Raw genomic sequence first — 22,781 nt, 5'->3', positions numbered from 1 at the left:
TTCGTCAGGATTCTGTGGCAACATTTTATCCCCCAAAATGTTTCCCAAATGAGACTTAAAGACTGTGCACATGCTTAAAACACCCTCAAACCCAAATTACACAGGGATGCACCGATCCGACTCTTTCAGTCACAATAATGTAAATGTAACAAATAAATATATTGATATAAGTTTACAGAACACAGTACACAGGCACTTTAAAATTAACAGGAATTACAACTCAAGTGTAAACCCTTTTTATGCATGCGAGTTGTTCAAAAGAGGAATTCAAATTCCAGTATATAATATATATACATATATATATACATATATATACATAAAGAATTGAACTGAATACTCAGGCTCCATTCACACCGATAACCGATCCATCGGCCCGATATCAGATATTCTTACAAATTAGAGCTCCAGCAGAGCAGAAAGCCGTCTGATTCACCACATTCACCTAAAGGATTTCAGGGGGCATTCTCTCAGACAGATGAAGTAGTAGTAGTATAATTTGCGACTACTTTGAGTTCCCTAATGGAGCTTTTTGTGCAGCCGTCATTACCTTGTAGCAGTCGAATCAGTCATGCAAAATACTCCCATTAAGAGTTTGGAAACGCTCCCAAAAATCACCCCGAATGGTTTATTGAATTATCCCCAGCTCCCCTCCACGCTGTTTTTAACAGGAGATGAGCAGTACTGTAAGTGTGATAATAAGCAGTGAACAATCTATTTTCTACCTTGCTATGCCAAGCAGAGCTGTGACAAATGTGTGGGTGGACAGCATGAACAAAGATGGTGTGTGTGTGTGTGTACGTGTACAGTATATGTGTGCATTTGTGTTCGTGCAACGAAGAGGTACATCATTTATAGTACATATTACTCCTTTAAAATATAATGCGGTAATGTAATGTTTGCAGCTACTTATGTAATAGAGAGAGAACACTTTACCTTTACTGGCTCTTTATTTACCTCGCCGTGTTTGTGCTTGTGTGGGCAAATGCACCCGACGTGCAGCACTGTGCACACACTCTTTTGTGTTTTGAGCTTTGTGTAGGTGTCTATCTGAAGGATAAAAGGTGTGTGGGAGCTCAGGACACCTTGTGGCCCGGTATAAAGAGAGGAGGACACTACAGCACCGTCGAGAGCCAACAGCAGTTGATCTGTGGGTCGCCGAGGGCTCGAGCGTCTCTCTCGCTGCTGAATTACACTGTGCTGACATGTCTGCTTCAAGAACGCGCGCTAGTTCAATGGAAGCCATCGGCTGTAGAGGGGGAAGTTGTTTTAAAGATCAATTGGTTAACTGAAGTAGAAGTAAAGTAGCCATGGAGGGGAAACCTTTTAACATGACTTCTTATGATAGAGGGGGAGTTAATCTAATCAGGGCTTCTTTTCTGAGGTCACATCCTCTTCATTAACTGCATAACAGATTAAAGAAGAATAAACAGATTGTGGACAAAGTCCAGAATTAGTTAGCGACAGTAGATTAGCCTCGAGCAGGCTGCAAAAAACAAAAACTAATAATCAGGATAACGTGATGGACAGCTCAGTATTATTTTCAACTACAGGAAGCATTTTCAAAGACGTCAACATCACAAGAGGAACCTTTGTGTCATGTGACATGTTGTGAAAAGTATTTTTGCAGCAGGAAGTATAAGAACTTCTGAATGTGTTGAAATATAAAATCTGGGTGAAAATGAGTTTCAGTCTAAAATGGTGAAAATAACACGAAATAGAATAAAAACAAAACCTTATGAATCTATATCTTGAGCCAACACGTCCTTTTTGGATTGAAATATGCTCGAACCCCAGGCAGCGGTGGAAGATCTGTTACTTAAGTAAACGTAGTAATACTACAGTGTAGAAGTACACTGTTATTTGAGCACAAGTACATCTGAAGTATTAACTTAAAAATATACTCAATGTACCAAATTTACAAATCATTGTGCAGAATGGCACATTTCAGAACCTATTATATGTTATATAATATATTATAATTATTGATGCATACATGTGTCTGTTTAATGTTGCAGCTGGCAAAGTAACCAGAAGTATAAAGTTGCATGAAATAGAAATACTCCACTGAAGTACAAGTATCTCAAAATTGTACTAAAGTGCAGTACTTGAGAATATGTACTTATTAAATATCCACCACTGACTGCAGGTGGAATAAAACCACAACACAACGACAGCAGCTTTCCTTTAAGTGAATAAGTAAACTACAAAAGAAAACCGTTGATGAATTCAACATGAAAAGAAAAGTCAAACTTGCACATCACAGTTGAATGTAACTACGGTCAGAGATTGGATATCTAATAAGAAGCCTGATCAGCAAAACAATGTCTCTTTAAATAAAAAGGAAAACAGCTGCTGGAACAATATCGCACTCGAGTGCACTCAGAATGCAGTTTTAATATGCTGGCCGGTCCTCGCTGCAGGCTGTTACATTATTGATCACAAACTGTGGCTGCTGAGTGAGCGACCCAGCCGGTTCGACAGCAGAGAGGTCAAAGAGCCAGCGACCTCTTGCACATCCTGTCTGACGTGAGACGAGGCCCCGGGGTTTGTAAGAAGACGTGACGGTGTCTGTTGTGAAAACCCTGCTGAGACGCACAGATTCATACGCGTCTCACATTGCACACACTCATCCATCATCACCGGTGAGGACTCGGATACTTACAGGATGTAGGTTATCACGCCGACGCTCCTGAGGAGAGAGAAAGAGACGTTAGCTGTGCATTATGACATCGTATAAAACACGACACATTTACTGAACAGCAGATGTTCTTAGTCTTTGTTTACTCACCACATGTCTGCCTCCAGGCCCAGAGGTTCATAGTTGACTACTTCTGGAGCTGTGAGGCAAAAACACACAAAACAGAAGATTATTACTATTCAGGTCAGCACACAAACAACTCGCATACACCACGCACTAGCTTTATCTCCTCCCTTACTCATTAATTTACTTACTTTTCTTCTTGCAATGACTTCTTAATGCGTTTTGTTTGAGCTCGTTATCACATTCAGATTTCTTTTGTTTCTTTAAGAGTTGTTTTATGAGCCTGTGTGTATTTTATACTTTGTTAATCACACCTGCTAGAACTGTGATTGTTTCTATTCTTTTCTTCTCTCGTCACGTCCTCAGATGTGTGAATACTGTAATTAAAGACGATTCAGTGAATTCATTTCTAATTCAATTTAAAAACAGTTTTGATATGAAACGGGACTTTTACAGGAGAGAGGATGCAGCCCCGTTATCTGCACCTCGTTATGGGTCAATATTAATAGAGTCTGTCACTTCAATTATAATAATCATGCATCAGTGTTGAACTACAGTTCCCATCATTTTGGGGCTTTGGGGCTGTAAACAGGTATCATGTTTTCAATGTTGTTTTCTTTTGCCTAGGTTTGTTTACATTTGGGCAAATTGGCACTATTAAAATTATGCCGAATTATCCATTAGCAGTTCCTGTGTTTGATGTACAGACAACCATCACTGGATTACTTTGATCCTGAAGAAAACTTAAAACGTGATAATTCTGAGGCAAGTCCTGGAGTTACAAAGAGCATCTTTATCAATTATTCTTAAGGATTTATGGACATTTATTTGCAATGGACACTGGCAATAATGATCTCATCATGCCATGAATTATTATTTCGTCTTCCTGCCACTTGATCTTGATTTAGACCATTTGTCCGCTGCCATCCTGCTGAACTGGGACCAGGCTCTGGTTTTGGCCTGAGTGATGATGCTGGTGGCGCTGGCATCGGGCTGGAGGAGAACGGGAGTGTTGGCGGCCGCCCCGAGCCAAAAAGGGGGTCGGTGAGGGGAGATGGGAGCGAGCCACTAACGCGTCTATTAGTGTGTATGTTTGTGTTGGCAAGAAGGAGCCGTACTGATAATCTCCAGTCTATCATCAGGTCTCACTCACTTAAGTCCCTAAGGTACTTTTGGCTTCTGCTCTCACTATACACAGCCCCCGGGATCAAAGCCAGGAAAGAGTGTGTGTTTGTGTTTGTATAGTGCAAACTCGTCGGAGCAGAATCTGTTCCAAACCATAAAATAAGACAGGATCGTAATTCTTCAGACACACACAAAGAGGTACTGACCTACAAATTCTGGAGTTCCAAAAATGTTTTTAAAGTCGTTGCCAAAGTCCATCTTGTGGGCCAGGCCGAAGTCAATGAGCTTGATGCGCGGGTGAGGCACCGAGCGGTTCAGCAGCATGATGTTCTCCGGCTGGAAAGGAAGGAAAAGAGAGATGGTTCAAAAGGAGGAGAGACAGGGAGGACAGTCAGAGGTAGAGACAGGGGGCGTGACATTTGTATAAAAGACAAATCTGTTTACGGACGCTTTTTGTTTGAACAGCTTTTAGCATGAAGCCAACTGTGCATCGTGACCAGTTACAATGCTCACAGAGGAATTAAAAAGGACAAATGTTGAAATGTGTTCCCCCTAAAGGATCAAGGTAGGACACAAACTAAGTGTAATCAAGAGAGCGAGCAGCAGAGGTGGATATAAAACCAGGAATAGGCTGGCAGGAAGGAGGCGCGTCGGCCATGGAAATATCATGCAAAACACGAGTAAAAAGCTCTCGAGGAAGTGAGCGAAAGAGGAAGGACGGCAAAGATGTGCTTTAACCAAAGCCGGACATTCCTCAGGACACAATGCGTCTTTTTAGACGAAGCCATCTTCCCTCCAAACCTCGTCCTTTCAGCTCGACTGTGAGGATTTAGTTTGGGAACAAGAACAGATTGAATGTGGGCCGCAGTAGAAACAGGAGGCGCTGAGGAAATACAGACTGCAGATCAGCTCGCTGGTTTCAGTCTCTGTAAACATCGATACGCTTCTGATGAAGCTGGAACCAAGGAGAATGATATCAAACGGTTTAAGGTCTAAATAGTGGAGCAATGGAACTAAGTACATTTACTCAAGTACTGCACTCAAGTACAAATTTGAGGCACTTGTAGTTTACTTGAGTTTTTTTGTTTTACTCCACCACAATTGAGGGAAATGTCCTTTTTTAATCTCATCATGACCATCGTAAAATATGATCAAATCAAACAGCTCAACCGTTTATACAATACAGCTGAAACGATTACTTTATTCATCAGTTAGTCGATTGATAGAAAATGAAGAGGCATCTTTTACATTAATGCAGGAGTAATAACAATCTGATTATATATTATATTATAGAATAACAGTCACAGGTTTTTTTTTCTCTGCATTGAGTACTTTTAATATTGAAAGTACATTTTCCAGATTATACTTAGATACTTCTACTTAAGTAATATTTTCAATGCAGGACTACTTGTAACAGAGTATTTAGTAATTGTCATTTTACTCAAGTACTGAATACTTTCTCCACAACTGCTGAAATCCTGAACAAAGTAGGAACTTAAGGGAAGCACCATTTTTAGTGCCAGCTCAATAACCAAAAACAGATTTCCTTACAGATCTCTCCACGCACGATGACAGTCACGACGGTTCGTGTAGAGCACGATTAAACAATGATACAGTAGAAGAATCAAAGTTTGGGGATTTTCCCGAGCCGGGTCTTTTTAAGTGTTTTCCATTAGCAGAACAGAACTCTAAACCATTTTGGTCCTTCAGTTCCGATACAAATTGCAGATAAGATGAGTCGGACATCGTTACTCTGCCCAACATATCAAGCTCTTCAGTATAATAACTTCATCGATTGTCGATATCGCCGTCTCTGTAGAACTTATCTAAATGTGTACGCTTATGGCTACATAATACCCACATAGAAAGGCCACACAGATAGCTTTCTATAGACTACAACTATACTATAACTGACTACACATAAGAAAAAAAAAGGACAAGAAGTTGGGTTAGCATAGCATTTAAAGACATTGTTTGAAGCGGAATACTTCAGATATTCCGCCCCTGCTCGGCGGTGAATAACAGAGGCTGATGTGTGAAGCGGAGGCTGCAGTGGTTGGAAGAAAGCTCTGGCATTGATCACAAGTGGCCGGCTGAGCACAGAGGTCGTTATTCTCCGTAAACCTGGAGGCCGAAAGTCCTGAACTCTGTTGGATGATTTGTGATGATTGTTCCGTGAGTGGAGGAGTCCGTCCGTCCGTCTGTCTGTCTGCTTATGCTGAAGGCGCCTTATGTTTAGCCATGAGTGGACAACCGATCAATGATGTTGATTGAGATCTAAGTAAAGAAACTACCACAACAATATGGTGATGTCACCATACTGGAACTTCTAACTTAAAGATACAATACCTGGAAAATTTGTGATATTTAACGCCATTTCGGATTACACACAAAATAAACACAATATTGAGGTAATCAAATTTTAGATTTGTTCTAAGAAATAAATAGCTGAGTCTCAACTATTCAGTATCGATATGCATCAATACTTCAATATTTTTGACAGTACTACAACTATACACCAAATACAGAAGTAATGATTTGGTAGTGGGGGTCCGGTGGGTCCTATTTTGAATTTTAAATCTGATACCTTTTTTACATTCAAAGTACATCTCCTAATCACATATCATGATATATTATTATAGATTAAACTACCCAGTAGTATATAAAGTATTTAATTTGAGGTCCACCTTTACCAGCTGCAACATTAAAGTGATGAACACATTAATGCATCAATCATTCAAATACAATATATATTATTCTAAAAAGGGTTTTCTTTCACACACACAATTTTAAGATACAGTTCATGCATTTTAGTATGTGCATGATTACGTCTCCATCACCTTCGTCTGTCTGTCTCCACTGTGACTTTAAGAGCCATAGAGTTTACCGTTTTAGTTTATTTTTGGAGGCACGCTAAAGTAATGTTATGCAATGTGTGGTTTGTCAAGTCAAATTAAACGGAACCTCCAATCACGATGAAGAGAAATGCATTTCATGTTATAAATCATTCAGGTTACCTTCCTTCTCTTTTAGAAAAATACAAAAAGATTGATTTGTCTTTTCCCCACCTGGACCTGTGGGCTCTGTCTTTTCTCCTGAACTCTTCCCGCTGTGAGTCACTCAGTGCTGAACGTCAAACAACCCAGCGCGCACACACACACACTCACACACACACACGCACACACACGCACGCACGCACGCACGCTCTGTGCTATGACCTTTATTCTTTTTCCCCTCAGGAGTTTTAAACTACGCTCACTCTCTAATAAAACGCAGAGAATCCTAAAACAAACAGATTAGTCTTGGTAATTTGCCTCAGATGCATTGGCTCCAAAAACACAGATACAGAGAGAAACTGATATAAAAGGAGAGGTCACAAAGAGGCCAGCTGATGCAACAAAAAAGAAAAAAAGAATCACATATTTTATATAATGCTGCAAATCCACTTCTCCAGTGAGCTGGCATTTTGGAAAATAGATGAGAACTCCTCCCGGGGAGGGGGCCGAACACAACGCTTTACTGTGACCTCTGATAACAGGAAAACAAAGAAAATATCCAACTGTGTTGTCTAAACGTAACACGACATTTAACAAGCCGCTGTCCACAGTGTTTTCATGGAAATCTCACAATCACCAGAGGAGCGCATCTCTTCTTCTCTGAAATTGCCCAATTGTGTTTTTTTCCTCATTTGGAGGACTAATCACTTGAAAAGTCTGATTTGCATTTGTTGAACTGTCTGAAACAAAAGATCTATGAAGGACACGCACATGAGTATATTGTCTATTAAAGAGTCTCACCTCAGGACTAAACACTAGTATTCATAACGTATTATATATTAGTATTCAGTATTGTAGATTATCAAAATAGGTTTCATTTAATATTCTCTCGGCTGACTATTAATCGACTACTTTTTTACTTAGTTTTGTAATTTTTTCAATGTCCAACATACTCAAAACCTGCTTAGCAGTAACATGTAGTGTACAGTTAGGACACAGCTTTGGTTTATAGTTTGTTATTAGTGTGCACAACACCAGCTGACGAAATGAACAATACTCGTCACTACTCGTGCTTGAAATACACGACTGATGGATGATGTTGTGTTTAGTTTCTGTCGTACCTTAAGGTCAAAGTGGGCGATTTGTTTTGCGTGCAGGTAGAAGACTCCGTCCAGGATCTGCTTGAGGAACTGAGTGGCTTCCTCCTCGCTCAGAGACTCCTTCTCTGCCAGGAAGTCGAAGAGCTCGCCGCCGGCCACGCTGGACGAGGAGAGAGAGAGAGAGAGAGAACGAGAGAGAGAGAGAGAGAGAGAGAGAGAGAGAGAGAGAGAGAGAGAGAGAGAGAGAGAGAGAGAGAATTAAAATGTGAGATCTCACCTACAAATCCCTGCTTATCAGAGCTGAGCTGATGTAATCTAATCATCCTGGTGCATTAGATCCCGACCAATTTACACATACCAATTACATTTTAACCACCGCTGTTCTCAATAAACTTCTTTCATTAAATCCCCCCCATTAAAAACAGCAAAGGGGAGACTAAGGGAAAAGGAATACACCCCGTTGTTTGAGTCAAGTTTGTTTTATCGGAATATGTAAGCGTTTGCACCGTTACATTATTTTAATAAAAAGAAAATGAAAGGCCTGATAATCTGGGGACATATGGTAAAAATAATTGAGTATGGAAAATATTTTGGTTTTATCAGAAGATTACGGCACAAAAACAGTAAAATATTGGAACTAAATACTGTTTTGATCCACAACATTTAATGAACAACACTGAGCCAGATCTGGCTTGTTTTTGGGCAAAAGAGATTCAACATTATATGATAGAAAAGTCTTTGGTGTCTCGGCTATCTTATCCCATCAGAATTAAATTGTATCATTTCTTATTAAATCTCCTTTATAAGCATAAAAATCAATAACAGTAGCACTTGCCAATCACTACCAACACGTTGCCCTACATTTCATCTATCAAGATGTAGCTCATTTAATGAAAAGCATAGCGGGATTCAGCGCTTAGCACTTTAAAGGTAGTAGAGTAGAGACGAGGGAATGGAGAGAGCAGAAGCTTTGTCACGGTCACAGCGTGATAACGTGAGCGAAAGCCTGCAGCGAGAGGAAGGGAGATGGAGAGAGGAAGGGAGAAGGAGGGAGCTGAGGAGAGAGGAAGAGAGAAAGAGGGAGCTGAGGAGAGAGGAAGAGAGAAGTAGGGAGCTGAGGAAGGGAGAAGGTGGGAGCTGAGGAGAGAGGAAGGGAGAAAGAGGGAGCTGAGGAGAGAGGAAGAGAGAAGTAGGGAGCTGAGGAAGGGAGAAGGTGGGAGCTGAGGAGAGAGGAAGGGAGAAAGAGGGAGCTGAGGAGAGAGGAAGGGAGAAGGAGGGAGCTGAGGAGAGAGGAAGAGAGAAAGAGGGAGCTGAGGAGAGAGGAAGAGAGAAGTAGGGAGCTGAGGAAGGGAGAAGGTGGGAGCTGAGGAGAGAGGAAGGGAGAAAGAGGGAGCTGAGGAGAGAGGCAGGGAGAAGGAGGGAGCTGAGGAGAGAGGGAGGGAGAAAGAGGGAGCTGAGGAGAGAGGGAGGGAGAAGGAGGGGGCTGAGGAGAGAGGAAGGGAGAAAGAGGGAGCTGAGGAGAGAGGAAGGGAGAAAGAGGGAGCTGAGGAGAGAGGAAGGGAGAAAGAGGGAGCTGAGGAGAGAGGAAGGGAGAAAGAGGGAGCTGAGGAGAGAGGAAGGGAGAAGGAGGGAGCTGAGGAGAGAGGGAGGGAGAAAGAGGGAGCTGAGGAGAGAGGGAGGGAGAAAGAGGGAGCTGAGGAGAGAGGAAGAGAGAAGTAGGGAGCTGAGGAAGGGAGAAGGTGGGAGCTGAGGAGAGAGGAAGGGAGAAAGAGGGAGCTGAGGAGAGAGGAAGGGAGAAGGAGGGAGCTGAGGAGAGAGGGAGGGAGAAAGAGGGAGCTGAGGAGAGAGGGAGGGAGAAGGAGGGAGCTGAGGAGAGAGGAAGGGAGAAAGAGGGAGCTGAGGAGAGAGGAAGGGAGAAAGAGGGAGCTGAGGAGAGAGGAAGGGAGAAAGAGGGAGCTGAGGAGAGAGGAAGGGAGAAAGAGGGAGCTGAGGAGAGAGGAAGGGAGAAGGAGGGAGCTGAGGAGAGAGGGAGGGAGAAAGAGGGAGCTGAGGAGAGAGGGAGGGAGAAAGAGGGAGCTGAGCTGAGGAGAGAGGGAGGGAGAAGGAGGGAGCTGAGGAGAGAGGGAGGGAGAAAGAGGGAGCTGAGGAGAGAGGAAGGGAGAAGGAGGGAGCTGAGGAGAGAGGGAGGGAGAAGGAGGGAGCTGAGGAGAGAGGAAGGGAGAAAGAGGGAGCTGAGGAGAGAGGAAGGGAGAAGGAGGGAGCTGAGGAGAGAGGGAGGGAGAAAGAGGGAGCTGAGGAGAGAGGGAGGGAGAAAGAGGGAGCTGAGGAGAGAGGGAGGGAGAAGGAGGGAGCTGAGGAGAGAGGAAGGGAGAAAGAGGGAGCTGAGGAGAGAGGAAGGGAGAAGGAGGGAGCTGAGGAGAGAGGAAGGGAGAAGGAGGGAGCTGAGGAGAGAGGAAGGGAGAAAGAGGGAGCTGAGGAAGGGAGAAGGAGGGAGCTGAGGAGAGAGGAAGGGAGCAGATAACTGTAATTACAGCCACGCTTACTCAGCCGTTGAGCGTCCACTCAGCCGTACCAACATGTGTTCGTCTTACATTATATGTGAGGAATGTAAATTAAAGCCCATTTCACATCTTACAATTTACATCTATTTAAACACTACCATCATTTTACTGTCTTGTAACATCTGGAATGTAATTTCTTTTGACACATGCTGTGATTAAAGCCTCCTCAAACGTATCAGCAGGAATATAAACCTGCAGATAGACACACAAACACTACTCCACCCTTTAAAGGAGGAAAGAGCTCCTCCTCCTCCTCCTCCTCCTCCTCCTCCTCCTCCTCCTCCTCCTCCTCCTCCTCCTCCTCCTCCTCCTCCTCCTCCTCCTCCTCCTCCTCCTCCTCCTCCTCCTCCTCCTCCTCCTCCTCCTCCTCCTCCTCCTCCTCCTCCTCCTCCTCCTCCTCCTCCTCCTCCTCCTCCTCCTCCTCCTCCTCCTCCTCCTCCTCCTCCTCCTCCTCCTCCTCCTCCTCCTCCTCCTCCTCCTCCTCCTCCTCCTCCTCCTCCTCCTCCTCCTCCTCCTATTCTATATGTTAGATGTTTATTTCATCATCTGCTTCAGTGGTTGACAGGGCGTTAACACACATTCACAGACGGGACAGAAGGTTTCTGCCTCAACATGCCACCTCTGCCTCTTCATATTCGGGTTGCTCAACGCTTACCGTCGCTGACACGGTTGTATTTACCCAGGGTGCAGCGGGAGGAGGAGAGGATGTGGAGGACAAAGGGACACAACACAAAGCTAAATATTTTTAGCATCCATAATGTAACTTGTTGTTCTACCTGCTGGCATTATTATAGCACCCGACCAGCTTTGAATGCTAACTGGGAGTAGAATCAGGAACAGTGTTCTGGTATTGTAATTCATACCATGAAGTGCAACCACATTGAAATAATTCACTTTTTCAAACTAAATTTTTGCAGGTTGGACCGTGCGGATTGGCTCTCACAACGGGTCGGGACTGTCGGGTGGATTCAGGAATTTAAACCCCTGAGCTGTGCATCACTTGGCTACTTGATAGGCCGAGTGTGACCGTATCAGAACACAATCGGAGTAACGTATTTCAATATGTTTGGTCTGATAAAAAGCCTGCAACGTTGGCATTTATGAAGTCTTCGAGCTACACTTCCTGGTTCATATTTCATCTTCTCTCCGAACCCCCACAGTGTCGAGCCCACACAAACACATAGCAATGACATAACAATGAGAAACAAGTCGTCATGTCAGTTCCTCAGGGAACAAATCCTATCCAACGGTGGTCAGCGGCTCAGACCGAGATCTTTGTGGGACATGAATGCGTTTGGGAATCCATGAGCTACATCACCACGACAGACTGGTCAGGAAAATAAACTGCCAGGTCTCCACAGACAGCAGAACAGCAGCAATGCTTTGATCACGTACCTCACAGAACCATGTCTTTATGTAAATTCAACTTGGCACAATTAAAGAATGCAGCGTGGAAGTGAGCGATATCATGAGTGAGAGCAAAGCCTGAACGTGTGAGGTACAGTGTGTGTTGTGGAGGTGTTGGATGAAGCCAGCTGGAACAGAGGGAGAGTTTACGGACCCGTCGTTTACCGGCTTTAAGGTCCAGAAAGATCAGGTGATTCACATCACTGATGAGCCTCACACGTAAGATGTTAAGGTCCAGCAACCAAGTAAGAACATTCCCCAGCTGCTGCGAGCTTCATCGACCAACCAGCCACACGCTGCGGCTATAATCTTTACAACCTCTTGTGATTTATGAGGACTTCAATTCAGCGCAAATGTGACATAAAAACATTGACACAAGGTCATAAATAATCAAATAAAAGTACAGAATAGAAGAGAAAGCATTCCACTGCTCAGTGAAATGGTTCTTCTTCCAGTTAACCTTTCTTCTGGGGGGAGTGGCTCAGCATACCTGCTCTTTACAGCAGTGCAATTATTGCTGAGGTCTCTCTTTTTTTTTTTTAAAGCAGGTTTTTATGACCGACAGCGAAAGGGACCTCCGCAGTAAATGGACTTTTCTCTGCCACATTTTGAAGTCCACTCCTCCATCGTCTGGGTTTATTCTGCCCGCACACAGACAAACCGATTTGATTAACTGAAAAGAAAAGATCGTCGATGGATCCTCCCTGATGGGTTGAATGATACAGTTTCAGCAGCGGCATCACCCGACACTGAAACCTCTCTGCTGTAGAGCAACTGTGTTAAACTGGTTTCATTCACGTACACATTACAGCAGCTTCAAGATTCACTCATTTGGGACAACGTTGATAGCATCGAGGTGCATGTTCACAGAGGTCTTACACATCACGTGAGCTCGGTTGTCAGCTGGACAGTGGACCAAACTATGTCTATTATTTAGACTGGGCATTGCAAATATAAACTCAAGCATCATTGTGCAACAGAAAAGCATATTTCTATCCACAAATGTATTCAGGTGCCTGATTGAAGGGGATATTATATGGAAATGAGATGTTTTTACTGTTTGAAGCTGAGATTTAGCCGCACATAAAGTTGTGTACTCGTCTAATCGGGAGCCGGGTTCACGTTGATGTACAAGAACACTTGTTTTGTGTTTTTGGGGGATGAGGAAACAACAGAATAAATCTGTAAATGTACTTTGCATCAGTGATCCGCTCTACCACTTCACTGTATTGAGCTGGAACAGAGCCGTGGACTTATTGAATCACACACACGCGTGTGGTACACCGAGCCCGGACTGGTTTTGTGCTCGTTATGTCTTCCTTCTAATTCGATGGTGTGTGATCGCCGGTCAGGAATGTTGTCCGGCGATCGCAGCCGTCAACATGACACTCGTCAGCGACTGGCTGAAAGGGGAGCTCCTCTTTGAGTTGTACTCTATTCTGCTTTCATGCATCTTTGTTCTGAATAAGCGTGACCGCTGGAGTATAATAACGTAAACATGAACGATCTGACCTAAACTAGTAAAACTGGTTTAACTGGTGCTTAGCGAGAGCTTTGTGCCACACGACGCCGCTAAGAGGCTACAGCTACAGTTTATAACCGACCTGGAATACTGCTTACTATGACGACTTGTGACCACGATTAGACAATTATTTTTGATTTGAAAAAACTAAATTTGATTTTACACGTGAAGTTTAGTTCACACGTCATGAGCAGGACAACTGAAAACTGAGGGGCGCTTTCCAAAAAATAACCCTGTTGATGTCGGCACGGTTATCTCTGCTTAGACTTAAAATGTTGTTGAACTGAATCATGGGAAATGTAGGATCCAGTGTTTCTGGAGCTTGACCCATAATAGGGATTATCTGACGCTTCAACGCTTTATTAAATCTGGCTCTTGTGAGTCCCTTGACTTTAAAAGACTATAGGAAGATAGAGGTAGAAGATTTAATTCATCCTAAATAACTTTTGTAAAAAGTCTGTCTTGTCATTTTCAGAACCTTTTACGGACATTTTGTAATCTGAAAGCACCAGCTTGTGCTAAATACATTAGACTCAATGAAGAAGACCAGGCCACTCACAGCTCCAGGATCAGGATGACCTCTGCCTTGTTTTCAAAGACCTCGTGGAGCGTGATGATGTTGGGGTGCTGGATCTCCTTCAGGATGTTCACCTCGCGCTCGATGTCGTCCCTCGTCACCCCTCGTCGACTCGACTTGCTGCGGCGCTTCTTGATGGATTTGGCGGCAAACTCCACACCCGTGTTCCTGTGCCGACATCTCCGGACCACAGCAAACTGGCCGCTAAAGGGAGAAGGAGAAGAGGAGGTTGTCAAAAGATGTCGTCTAGCCTTGAAACGTCGATACGGAATAAAGAAAATCTGCCTATAAAGATTGCTCATTAACATGTTACATCTCATTTGTTTGATCCATTTAAAAGAGGTTCTGGTTATATCATATTTTGTTACCTTTTGACAGAGCCTGGCTAGCCGTTTCCCTCGGTTTCCAGTCTTTATGCTAAGCTAAGCTAACTGGCTACAGATAGATACTTGCCTTGTAGATTTTGAGAGGGAGAGTGGTATCGATATTCTCATCTAACTCTCGGCAAAAAAGCTAATTCCTTAAAAATGTCTAACCAATCCTTTAAAACCTACAACTCTATCATAAACAAATAAGACCATCGATAAGACGGTGAGGAAATCGTGGCTAACATTCATCTCATTTTTTATAAACTACATCAAAGAAACCAGGATTTGGTGACAAATAATAAAAGAGGACAGCTGATACTACAAACTGAACAATAGACAGATGTGTGACGGAAATAGAGTGAACTGATCATTGTTGTGCTCGAGTGCTACAATCCCTCAGGGTTCACCATTGTTCACTGATGAAGCAGCCGCCCTGCCGTTGGCTGCTTCAACGCGGTAAACACGGACGTCTGAGCCAAAAGGAGTGGGCGGGATAATAAGGCAATACAACTGTTGTTCAGAAACAGCTTTAATTAATAACTGCTTGGTCATGCACCGACGCCGCCTGATACAGAAATAGCAACGGAAGCTGAGTAAAGACACGAGTATGTATTCAGCGACATCAGGGCGGCATCAGGGCAACCTGTCGAAGTGTTTACCGCAACATCAAAACTCAATTCCTCTGCAACATGTATTTAAAATGATAATCCGCGCCGGTCATAATTTACAGGAGACCTAATTACTATCTGCAGTGGAAAAAGGGGAGTATTCGTGCGTCTCTACGCTGAGACAAAACAACACCTGCCCTCAGCGATGCCTCATACTCAGTGTGTGAGTTCTATCCAGCAGCCTGAAGAGAATCACAGCTCAGCACAACACACAGCTGACAAACATCCACGAGGTGATCCTACACACAACTATTAGAAAATGCATCATTCACGATAAAATCAGTTCCATAAATCATGTCAGTCTTAGAATATTAGTATTACGTAAGGTAAGATCTACATCTGGGTAGAAACAGTTGAAAAGCCTAAAAGTTGACAGGATTGAGCGTTTTTCTGGTTGCTGTGTTTTATATGATGCATCGGCTGCAGAAGTACCTGAATCTGCATCTCCATCAATCTTATTTGGATCCCAATTAGAACCACCAGCTCTCTCACCTGCCCAGGTGTTGCTTCCCAGCAGGACTATACTGTATATGTTACAGTGTCAACCGGCTGCAGCAGAAGATGTCCTAGTTAAGTGGATATGTGTACAGCCTTTATAGACTTTTACTGTCTTTGCACTCATGTGGTGAGTCTGAGCGACATTTTAGCTAAATTCTCTATGTATGCACAACACAGGAGCTGTTGAGGAAAGTCCGTCATCATGCTACGATGCAGCGTTGTTATTGAACGCTGCCATCCAACAGGATAACGCTGACTCCACTGTCACGGCCAGAAAAACCACTCGGGGAAGCGAGGACACTTGGCTGAGGGGCTGTTGACGCCTCCGCCGATTGTGCCTCCTCACGGCCCTGGCAATCATTTAGCACTTAGTGTACCAAACACCCACAGAGGGAGGAAGAGAACAAGGGAGTAGGGGGTGAGAGAAAACGAGAAAGAGTGCGCCACATTCTGTCTCATTTTTTTTAAAATTTCAATCCAAGCCCAGATTTTCACACAGATTTACAGCTTGAAGTCCGCAATAAAGCGAGATCCCTGCGCTGTCATCTGACTCCCAGAGTCCTGCCAAGACGAGAGTGCACAGTTGTCAGGAAGCAGTTCAGTAATTTAGCTATGTGTTCCCACTCTAATCTTCTCTCTACAGTCTCCCAATATTTGATGAGTAAACGCAGGATCCAGACGACAACACGGCCAGCTGCAGAGGAGCTTTAAAGCAGAAGAGAAATAAAGGCCTCGGGGAGAGTATCAGTAACAACAACGTCACCCTGCTCTCTGACCCGAGACTGTGGACCGTCCCCTTGGGCTGATCAGCGGTGTCTGAGGCCACGTCCTCGTTCATGTGGATACATCTGAAACTGCATCCGCACTTTAACACTTCCAGGTGATTGTGAAAGGTTGCTGCTCCCACTGGGGCTGTAATAATTAGTCGATTAAATGACAAGTCATTTTTCAAGCAATAAAGCAAGAGATGTGATGGTTAGAGCTTCTTAAACGTGAGGATCTGCAGCTTTACTTTGTCGTATATCTAGTAAATGAAACCTCTTTGGGGTTTGGACTGTTGCTCAGACTAAACAAACAGTTTGAAGACTTTAGACTCTGGGAATCTTTATATTTTTGGACATTTCATAGACTAAACAATTGACGGGTAAACTAATCTGCAGATGAGTCAACGCTGAGAACAATCATTGATATGGCATAGCAGGCGAATTCAATACTTGTCACTTCAATCACTGACACTTGCATTGCACAACTGGCTATACTGATGCACACAATAAGCAAATACAGATGGATTTGGAGGCCTCAAAAAGCCACAGCGGTCAAAAGTATAGACAGTCTTATTTCCAATCTACATATCTAGGTGAGAAAAACTGTCTTTTCATCTACTTTGACAACAGAAGATTAGTGTGGATATGATGTGAAAAACCAAGCAAAACAGTTAAAAATGTTTTACATAACCCTCTAGATATCGTCAGAGCATCATATTATAATCAACCACGTTAAACTGACATATTTTGAAGGGAAGTAATCTGATTGTGACGGTTGGAGAATTGTCTGCTGACGAACTGAACTACCGATTAGCTAAAGGGAATGATGTCTCTTTGAGGAAGTGAGTGAACCAGAGACACGAAGCAGACACTGAAGAGGAAGAGAGAGCCGAGGACGAGTGCTTTCTCATGCTAATGACACTCCCACCCCCATTCAGGCTGGCTTCACCCTTTTGTGATCCCCACCTGTCAGTCAGGCCTCCATCGTGTCGACACAAGGGACAGAAACATCAGGATTTAATCTGAGTAAAGGGCCGTTGTTCACACTGTGTATGTAATATTATACATGCAGACACACAGGACTCTACAATCTGTATTCAAATGACTGAGCACATGTGAGTGAACTCTGCACACTATCATACCTCTAAGGATAATCCCTTTAGCTGCAGATGGGAAGCTGTAAAGGTCAAGATTAGCCCAGGCGGCAAACTCCGGTTCTGTTGAGTGAAGCCAATGTGTCTTAAAACCTGCATTCTCTCTAATGTCCATCAGGGGGCGACTCCTCTGGTTGTATAGAAGTCTATGAGAAGATGACTCTACTTCTCTCTTGATTTATTCCCTCAGTAAACATTGTAAACATGAGTTTATGGTCTCAATCTCTAGTTTCAAGTCTTCTTCAATACAGCATGATGTTCATTTAGTAGATTATGGTCCATTTAGAGTCAAACAGACCATAAAGCAGGGTATGCTTTAGGGCGGGGCTTACTGTGATTGACAGGTCGCTGCCACTACCGGAGCCGTATACGGCGTCTCTACGTCACTCCTCTGCATTCCAAATATGGTCAATTCCGATCACTAGTTGCGAAAAAAACAACATGGCTACGAACATAATCCAAGATGGCTACAGCGAAATCGGCAAACTCGAGGCTTCAAAACGGCGGTCCACAAACCAACGGGTGACGTCACGATGACCACGCCACCATTTCTTATATACAGTCTGTGGTTTACACAGCTACGGTGATGAGAATGCTAATGGCTAATGATTAAATGTTTGGCCTACAAGTTCATGTCTCTTTTCTAGACAAACAGACATCCAGGTAAACAGAAAGTAAACCGTTCAACAGCTGAAACGTACATCTTCATGTGGAACTGGAAACGTAGGAAAGAAAAACACTCTGTTGGCATCTGATGGTCCTGAAACGCCAGCAGCAAGAGAGCAGAAGCCCAAGAAAAACAAGCAGAGCATCCTTCAGCATTGGTGTGCTGTCAAAGTGTCCGCTGCTGAAGGTTCATGCAGAGGAAAAGTGTAATCTGTGAAGCCGTGGGAATTTGGGTGTGAAAACACTGTTAAGGGTGAGAAAGGAGAACAGAACTCATTTCCTGTTCTTAATTATACACCATCTGTGCACTTTTTGAAGACATCCTGTGACACTTCTGATGTTTTTCTTTCCACGTTTACTTCTCCTGTCAATGCAGCACTCTTGAATCCTCATGATGGTTTTATTCACAGGGAAACAAACAATACATGTACCATGATGCGCTAGGATTGAAAGGAAATGTCTGGAAAAACAGCAAAAAGCCATGTTGTGTAAGAAATGAGACTTTCTGAAATGTTCTGCGCACAACCAAAAAACAACCATTACAGACACTCTGACATTCTGTAAGGGCTCTTATGCTGCCTTGAGTGGAGCCTTGTGCATGCAAATTCAAGCCAATCCACACAATACACTGAGAGGTTCACTGTTCAATGCAACTATATCTTGCCATCAGTGAAGAGTTTTGTGTGTTGCCATGGCTATTTTTTTTACATATACAAATTATTTTTTGCTCCACGAATCTCTGAATTCAGTACACATCGATGTTTTCTACATTTCCCTGAACGTCTGCAGGAATAATAACTTTATAGAGCAAACTCCTGCTCCACCAGACCGCTCTCACAAAGACTGCAGTGAAGCACAACCGTAACTCTAGAGGAGGAGGAGAGACGTACGATAATTACTTCTACTTGTAGTCAGTTTTTCCAAGGCTGGAAGGGGACTTTTCAATGGTGTGACTGATAATAGAATAATTAATGCATGAGGAGGTTTTGACAGCACGTAATAGCGCTATTGTTCAAAATGCAGCTCAGGAAATTCAAATCAAGATGTAGAAGTGAAGACGGACTAATGGCAAACCTCAGCACGAGAATGCATCGACGTGTGCATTTTTCTGCAAATTGCTATGAACTGCAGATAATTTGTTGGCAAATGCCATCAGCATAGCAGAGGAATTAGTGTGTTTGCATAGGTTTCCTACATATGCTCTGGTGCGGCACCAAAACATGTATCCCCCCCCCCCCCGGGTGCTGTGATTTCTGGGGGGGTGGGGGTTGCATCAGGAAGAGCATCCACATCAAATATATGGATCATAAAACTAGACTTCCATACCGGATCGTTCTAGGTTACCAACTACATGGAACAAGATTATCCGCTGTGGCAACCCTTAACAGGAAGAGCCAACAGAAGAAGATAGTAGTGAATTAGCATAAGTCAACGTATGAAGTGGTTGAGACGAAATATGACAAATATATACTTGTTCAACCTCTTCAGGAGAAGTAATCTGCCACATATCATGACAATAAAACTAAAAAGATGGGAAAGATTGCCAGTCACCAATATAAGCACACAGAGACTACGCTAGCGTAACATCTAGCGTGATGGCATGTAGCCTGTGGGAATCAACCTCCACACCTCTGTTATCTGCTCTCCCACTGTACGCACATGAAGAGAGGGGACAGCGAGCCCACCCTGCTGTGAACAACAGCAGCTGCACACACATACAAACAAGGGGAAACATGGCAGCGGTTCAACGGAGCTCTCCTCCCTCGGTGAGGTAGTGGAGGGAAACCAAAACCCAAAGGCTGCCTCTGTCTGAGAGCCAGAGACTCCGCTCTTAAGAATACAGCTGAGAGCTATACGCTAGCAGGAGTTAATGTGGGGGATAGGATAGACCCCTCATGGTTATTGTTTACCTGCTAGCAGAGGCTAGCTGGGACCTCCCTCTCATCCTCCAGGGATGTGGAGGGAGAGCACTGACTTGCACCAACCGCTGCTGAGCAATCGCAAAGATGGAGGCAGAAATAATGAGCAGGCAGAGAAGAAAAACGCCTTCCTGGGAATCACTGACAAACAGAGGCAGGGGGGCTGTTTTTCAAGAGCAGCCCCCCCGATAGTCTGCAGGATCAGATTGCTGCGTTCCCTTTGTAGAGTTTAAAGCACAGACAAGGCTTCCTACTTTTGGCCTACTTGTTTCTGTAAAGCGACTGGAGGGGAGGGGATGACTGCGAGCTGGTTGGGAAAGGAGAGGTTTGTTTGCGTCTACCAGAGCTGTGTGACAATGCCTTGGAGAGCGCTGCATTACCCAACGCTGTGTTTATCTGTGGAAATATACGGCCGCGGTAAACAGATTTATTGCTGCATGCTTCTCTTAACCCTGATAAACGAGACAGTTCAGGTTTACTTCATACAGTCCCGCCTGTTGAATGTACACACACATGGGAGCACAGTTGCGTATACAAAGTAAAACAGACCTGCTCTGTCAATTCACATGCAGACAGCCACACAGAGGCCGGGGCCGAACGCGTCGGTCGAGCCGCTGCAAACACGGCAAATTAGATTTCATGTCTGCTAAAGTGTTGCTTCAAAGCTCCAGCCGTACAAAGGCCCCGATTATACCTGGAAACACCTTTAAAAGACTTATTCACACTGCAGGTGTTGGATCAAGCGACTTATTACAAGTCACTTTGGACGATAGCAGTCGCTAAATGAACGCAATGCAAAGAAACGATAAGGAGAATAACTGATTAGTCAATCGGTAGAACATTGTTTTATTTTTCAAGCACAAATGCCAAAGATTTGCTGCGTTTCTCTACAATATGAGAGTTAAGTCATCGTTATCTTTGGGTTTTGGACTGTTGGCTGTTCGTAGACTTTCCCTCAGGCTTTAGGTAATACTGATGGACTTTACCACTGTTTTCTGATCATTTTAAAGACCAAATGATTAAGGTAACGATGAGGTGTGTTATCAGGGTGCAACAAATAAGAGCTGCGATAGACTCGTGTCCACTCAGTAAGAAGACTGACCGCTGGACACTAGTGAGCTGCAAGCGAGCGCCGCCTCTCCGGGATGATTGATGCTAGTTCGAGGTCTCTGCTCTGACTGGGAGTCTGGACTCGTGGAGAAGGAGCAATGTTCAGCGGTAATGAGCAGCAGAAAAGGCCCTGGAAACAGAAATCAGGGAGGTGGGAGAAGACTAATACAGTCTGGGTAGGACAAGCAGCTGTCGATCTCTTCTACAATACTACCGAGGGAAACAAAGACACGGCTCTTTTACATTGTCAGAACTGCTGATGGATCATTTCAAGATAAGAAATCAAAAGATAGAGAACAGGAGAACAACCTTTAGGGAGGTAGGAATCAAGTTGTTCCTGAGGATCGGATCGGGACATCTCTACCTGGAAGTTAACTTGCAAAATACGGACGCAACGGATCTTGTTTTAGACGTTTTTGTTTCTTGTAAAACAGGTTGAGAGGAACTTTAACTTAATGTCATAAAGCACTGATTGATAATCAGTGTGTTTATAGCGGCTTATCGTTTCCTTTCACACTCAAGTATCGAGGAAGCATTAGCTTACTGCACCAGGTAGCACCGATTATGACGACTCAAGTAGATAATAGATAACTATGACTCCTCTGTAACTGTTGGGTTGGGATCACTCAGCACTTTGTGTTGAGACATTACGACTTATTATCTATTTCTCCAGCCCACCAACACAAAATATTGATGCCAATATTCATTCAATGGCAACCAAGCCAAGACAAACAAGTCAAGGGATATATCAGTTCTTGTTGATGTGAGCCAGATCTATATGAATTCCTCATCTCATTTTTTTCAGCTTCACAAGCAGACACGAGGTTGTGTTGAGAAGGCAGCTTCCTCGGTGACGATGAGGTGATAACAAGCTCAGTGTGAAGTTCAAGTCACCAACGCAGGGTGTCTGGCACAGCTTGGGCTGACAGCAGCTGAAGATGACACACACACACACACACACACACACACACACACACACACACACACACACACACACACACACACACACACACACACACACACACACACACACACACACACACACACACACACACACACACACACACACACACACACACACACACACACACACACACACACACACACACACCTGCCTAGAAAATCTGTCCCCCCCGTCCCCCCACTGGAGAGTTAATTTCAGCACACGCTTCAGCTAGCTTTAGGATCTCCTTGATATCAGTGTGCATGTGCAGTGCTGAGGCTAAAGCTGGTATTTGTCTTCCAGCCAGCAGACGGTGCGTGACCAAGCCTTCATTAAGAAAGACCAGGCTTCTCCTTGTCTGGACAGCATTAGGTGTAAATCATTTACTGCAGAATAATCCGGTGTGTGAGTGATTCCTTTGAGACTGGGCTGGGAAAGGAAGGTAAGATAGTGTAATCTTTGCCCTCAATCCTGCCATAATCCATCTATACATTACAGCCTCTTAAGTACAGACTACACTCGTGGGAGTATAATGTATGTACATCATGACATTTAACCCCCCCCCCCCCCCCTCACAATGTACAAGGATAACATAAAAGCCCTGCTTGCAACAGATCGTCTGTGTCATTTAAACACATCCTT

General features: G+C 43.9%; 1 protein-coding gene across 1 annotated transcript in view; it reads right to left on the bottom strand.

Moving 5' to 3' along the window:
• The window catches only part of dapk1 (death-associated protein kinase 1), a 68,460-nt gene that overhangs the window by 28,938 nt on the left and 16,741 nt on the right, over window positions 1–22,781 (bottom strand). The window contains exons 3-7 of the mRNA XM_076104398.1: window positions 14,032–14,253; window positions 8,004–8,142; window positions 4,093–4,222; window positions 2,789–2,837; window positions 2,663–2,689 (exon numbers count right to left, since the gene is read on the bottom strand). Of these exons, the coding sequence (XP_075960513.1) occupies window positions 2,663–2,689; window positions 2,789–2,837; window positions 4,093–4,222; window positions 8,004–8,142; window positions 14,032–14,253 (567 nt within the window). The remainder of the gene's footprint in view (window positions 1–2,662; window positions 2,690–2,788; window positions 2,838–4,092; window positions 4,223–8,003; window positions 8,143–14,031; window positions 14,254–22,781) is intronic.

Source organism: Anarhichas minor, unplaced genomic scaffold, assembly GCF_050575085.1.
Source record: "Anarhichas minor isolate MPS153535 unplaced genomic scaffold, ASM5057508v1 ptg000030l, whole genome shotgun sequence".
In the NCBI taxonomy this organism is placed as follows: domain Eukaryota; kingdom Metazoa; phylum Chordata; class Actinopteri; order Perciformes; family Anarhichadidae; genus Anarhichas; species Anarhichas minor.
The sequence above is the reverse complement of the archived record's forward strand: the minus strand, read 5'-3'. Positions and strand labels throughout refer to the sequence as shown.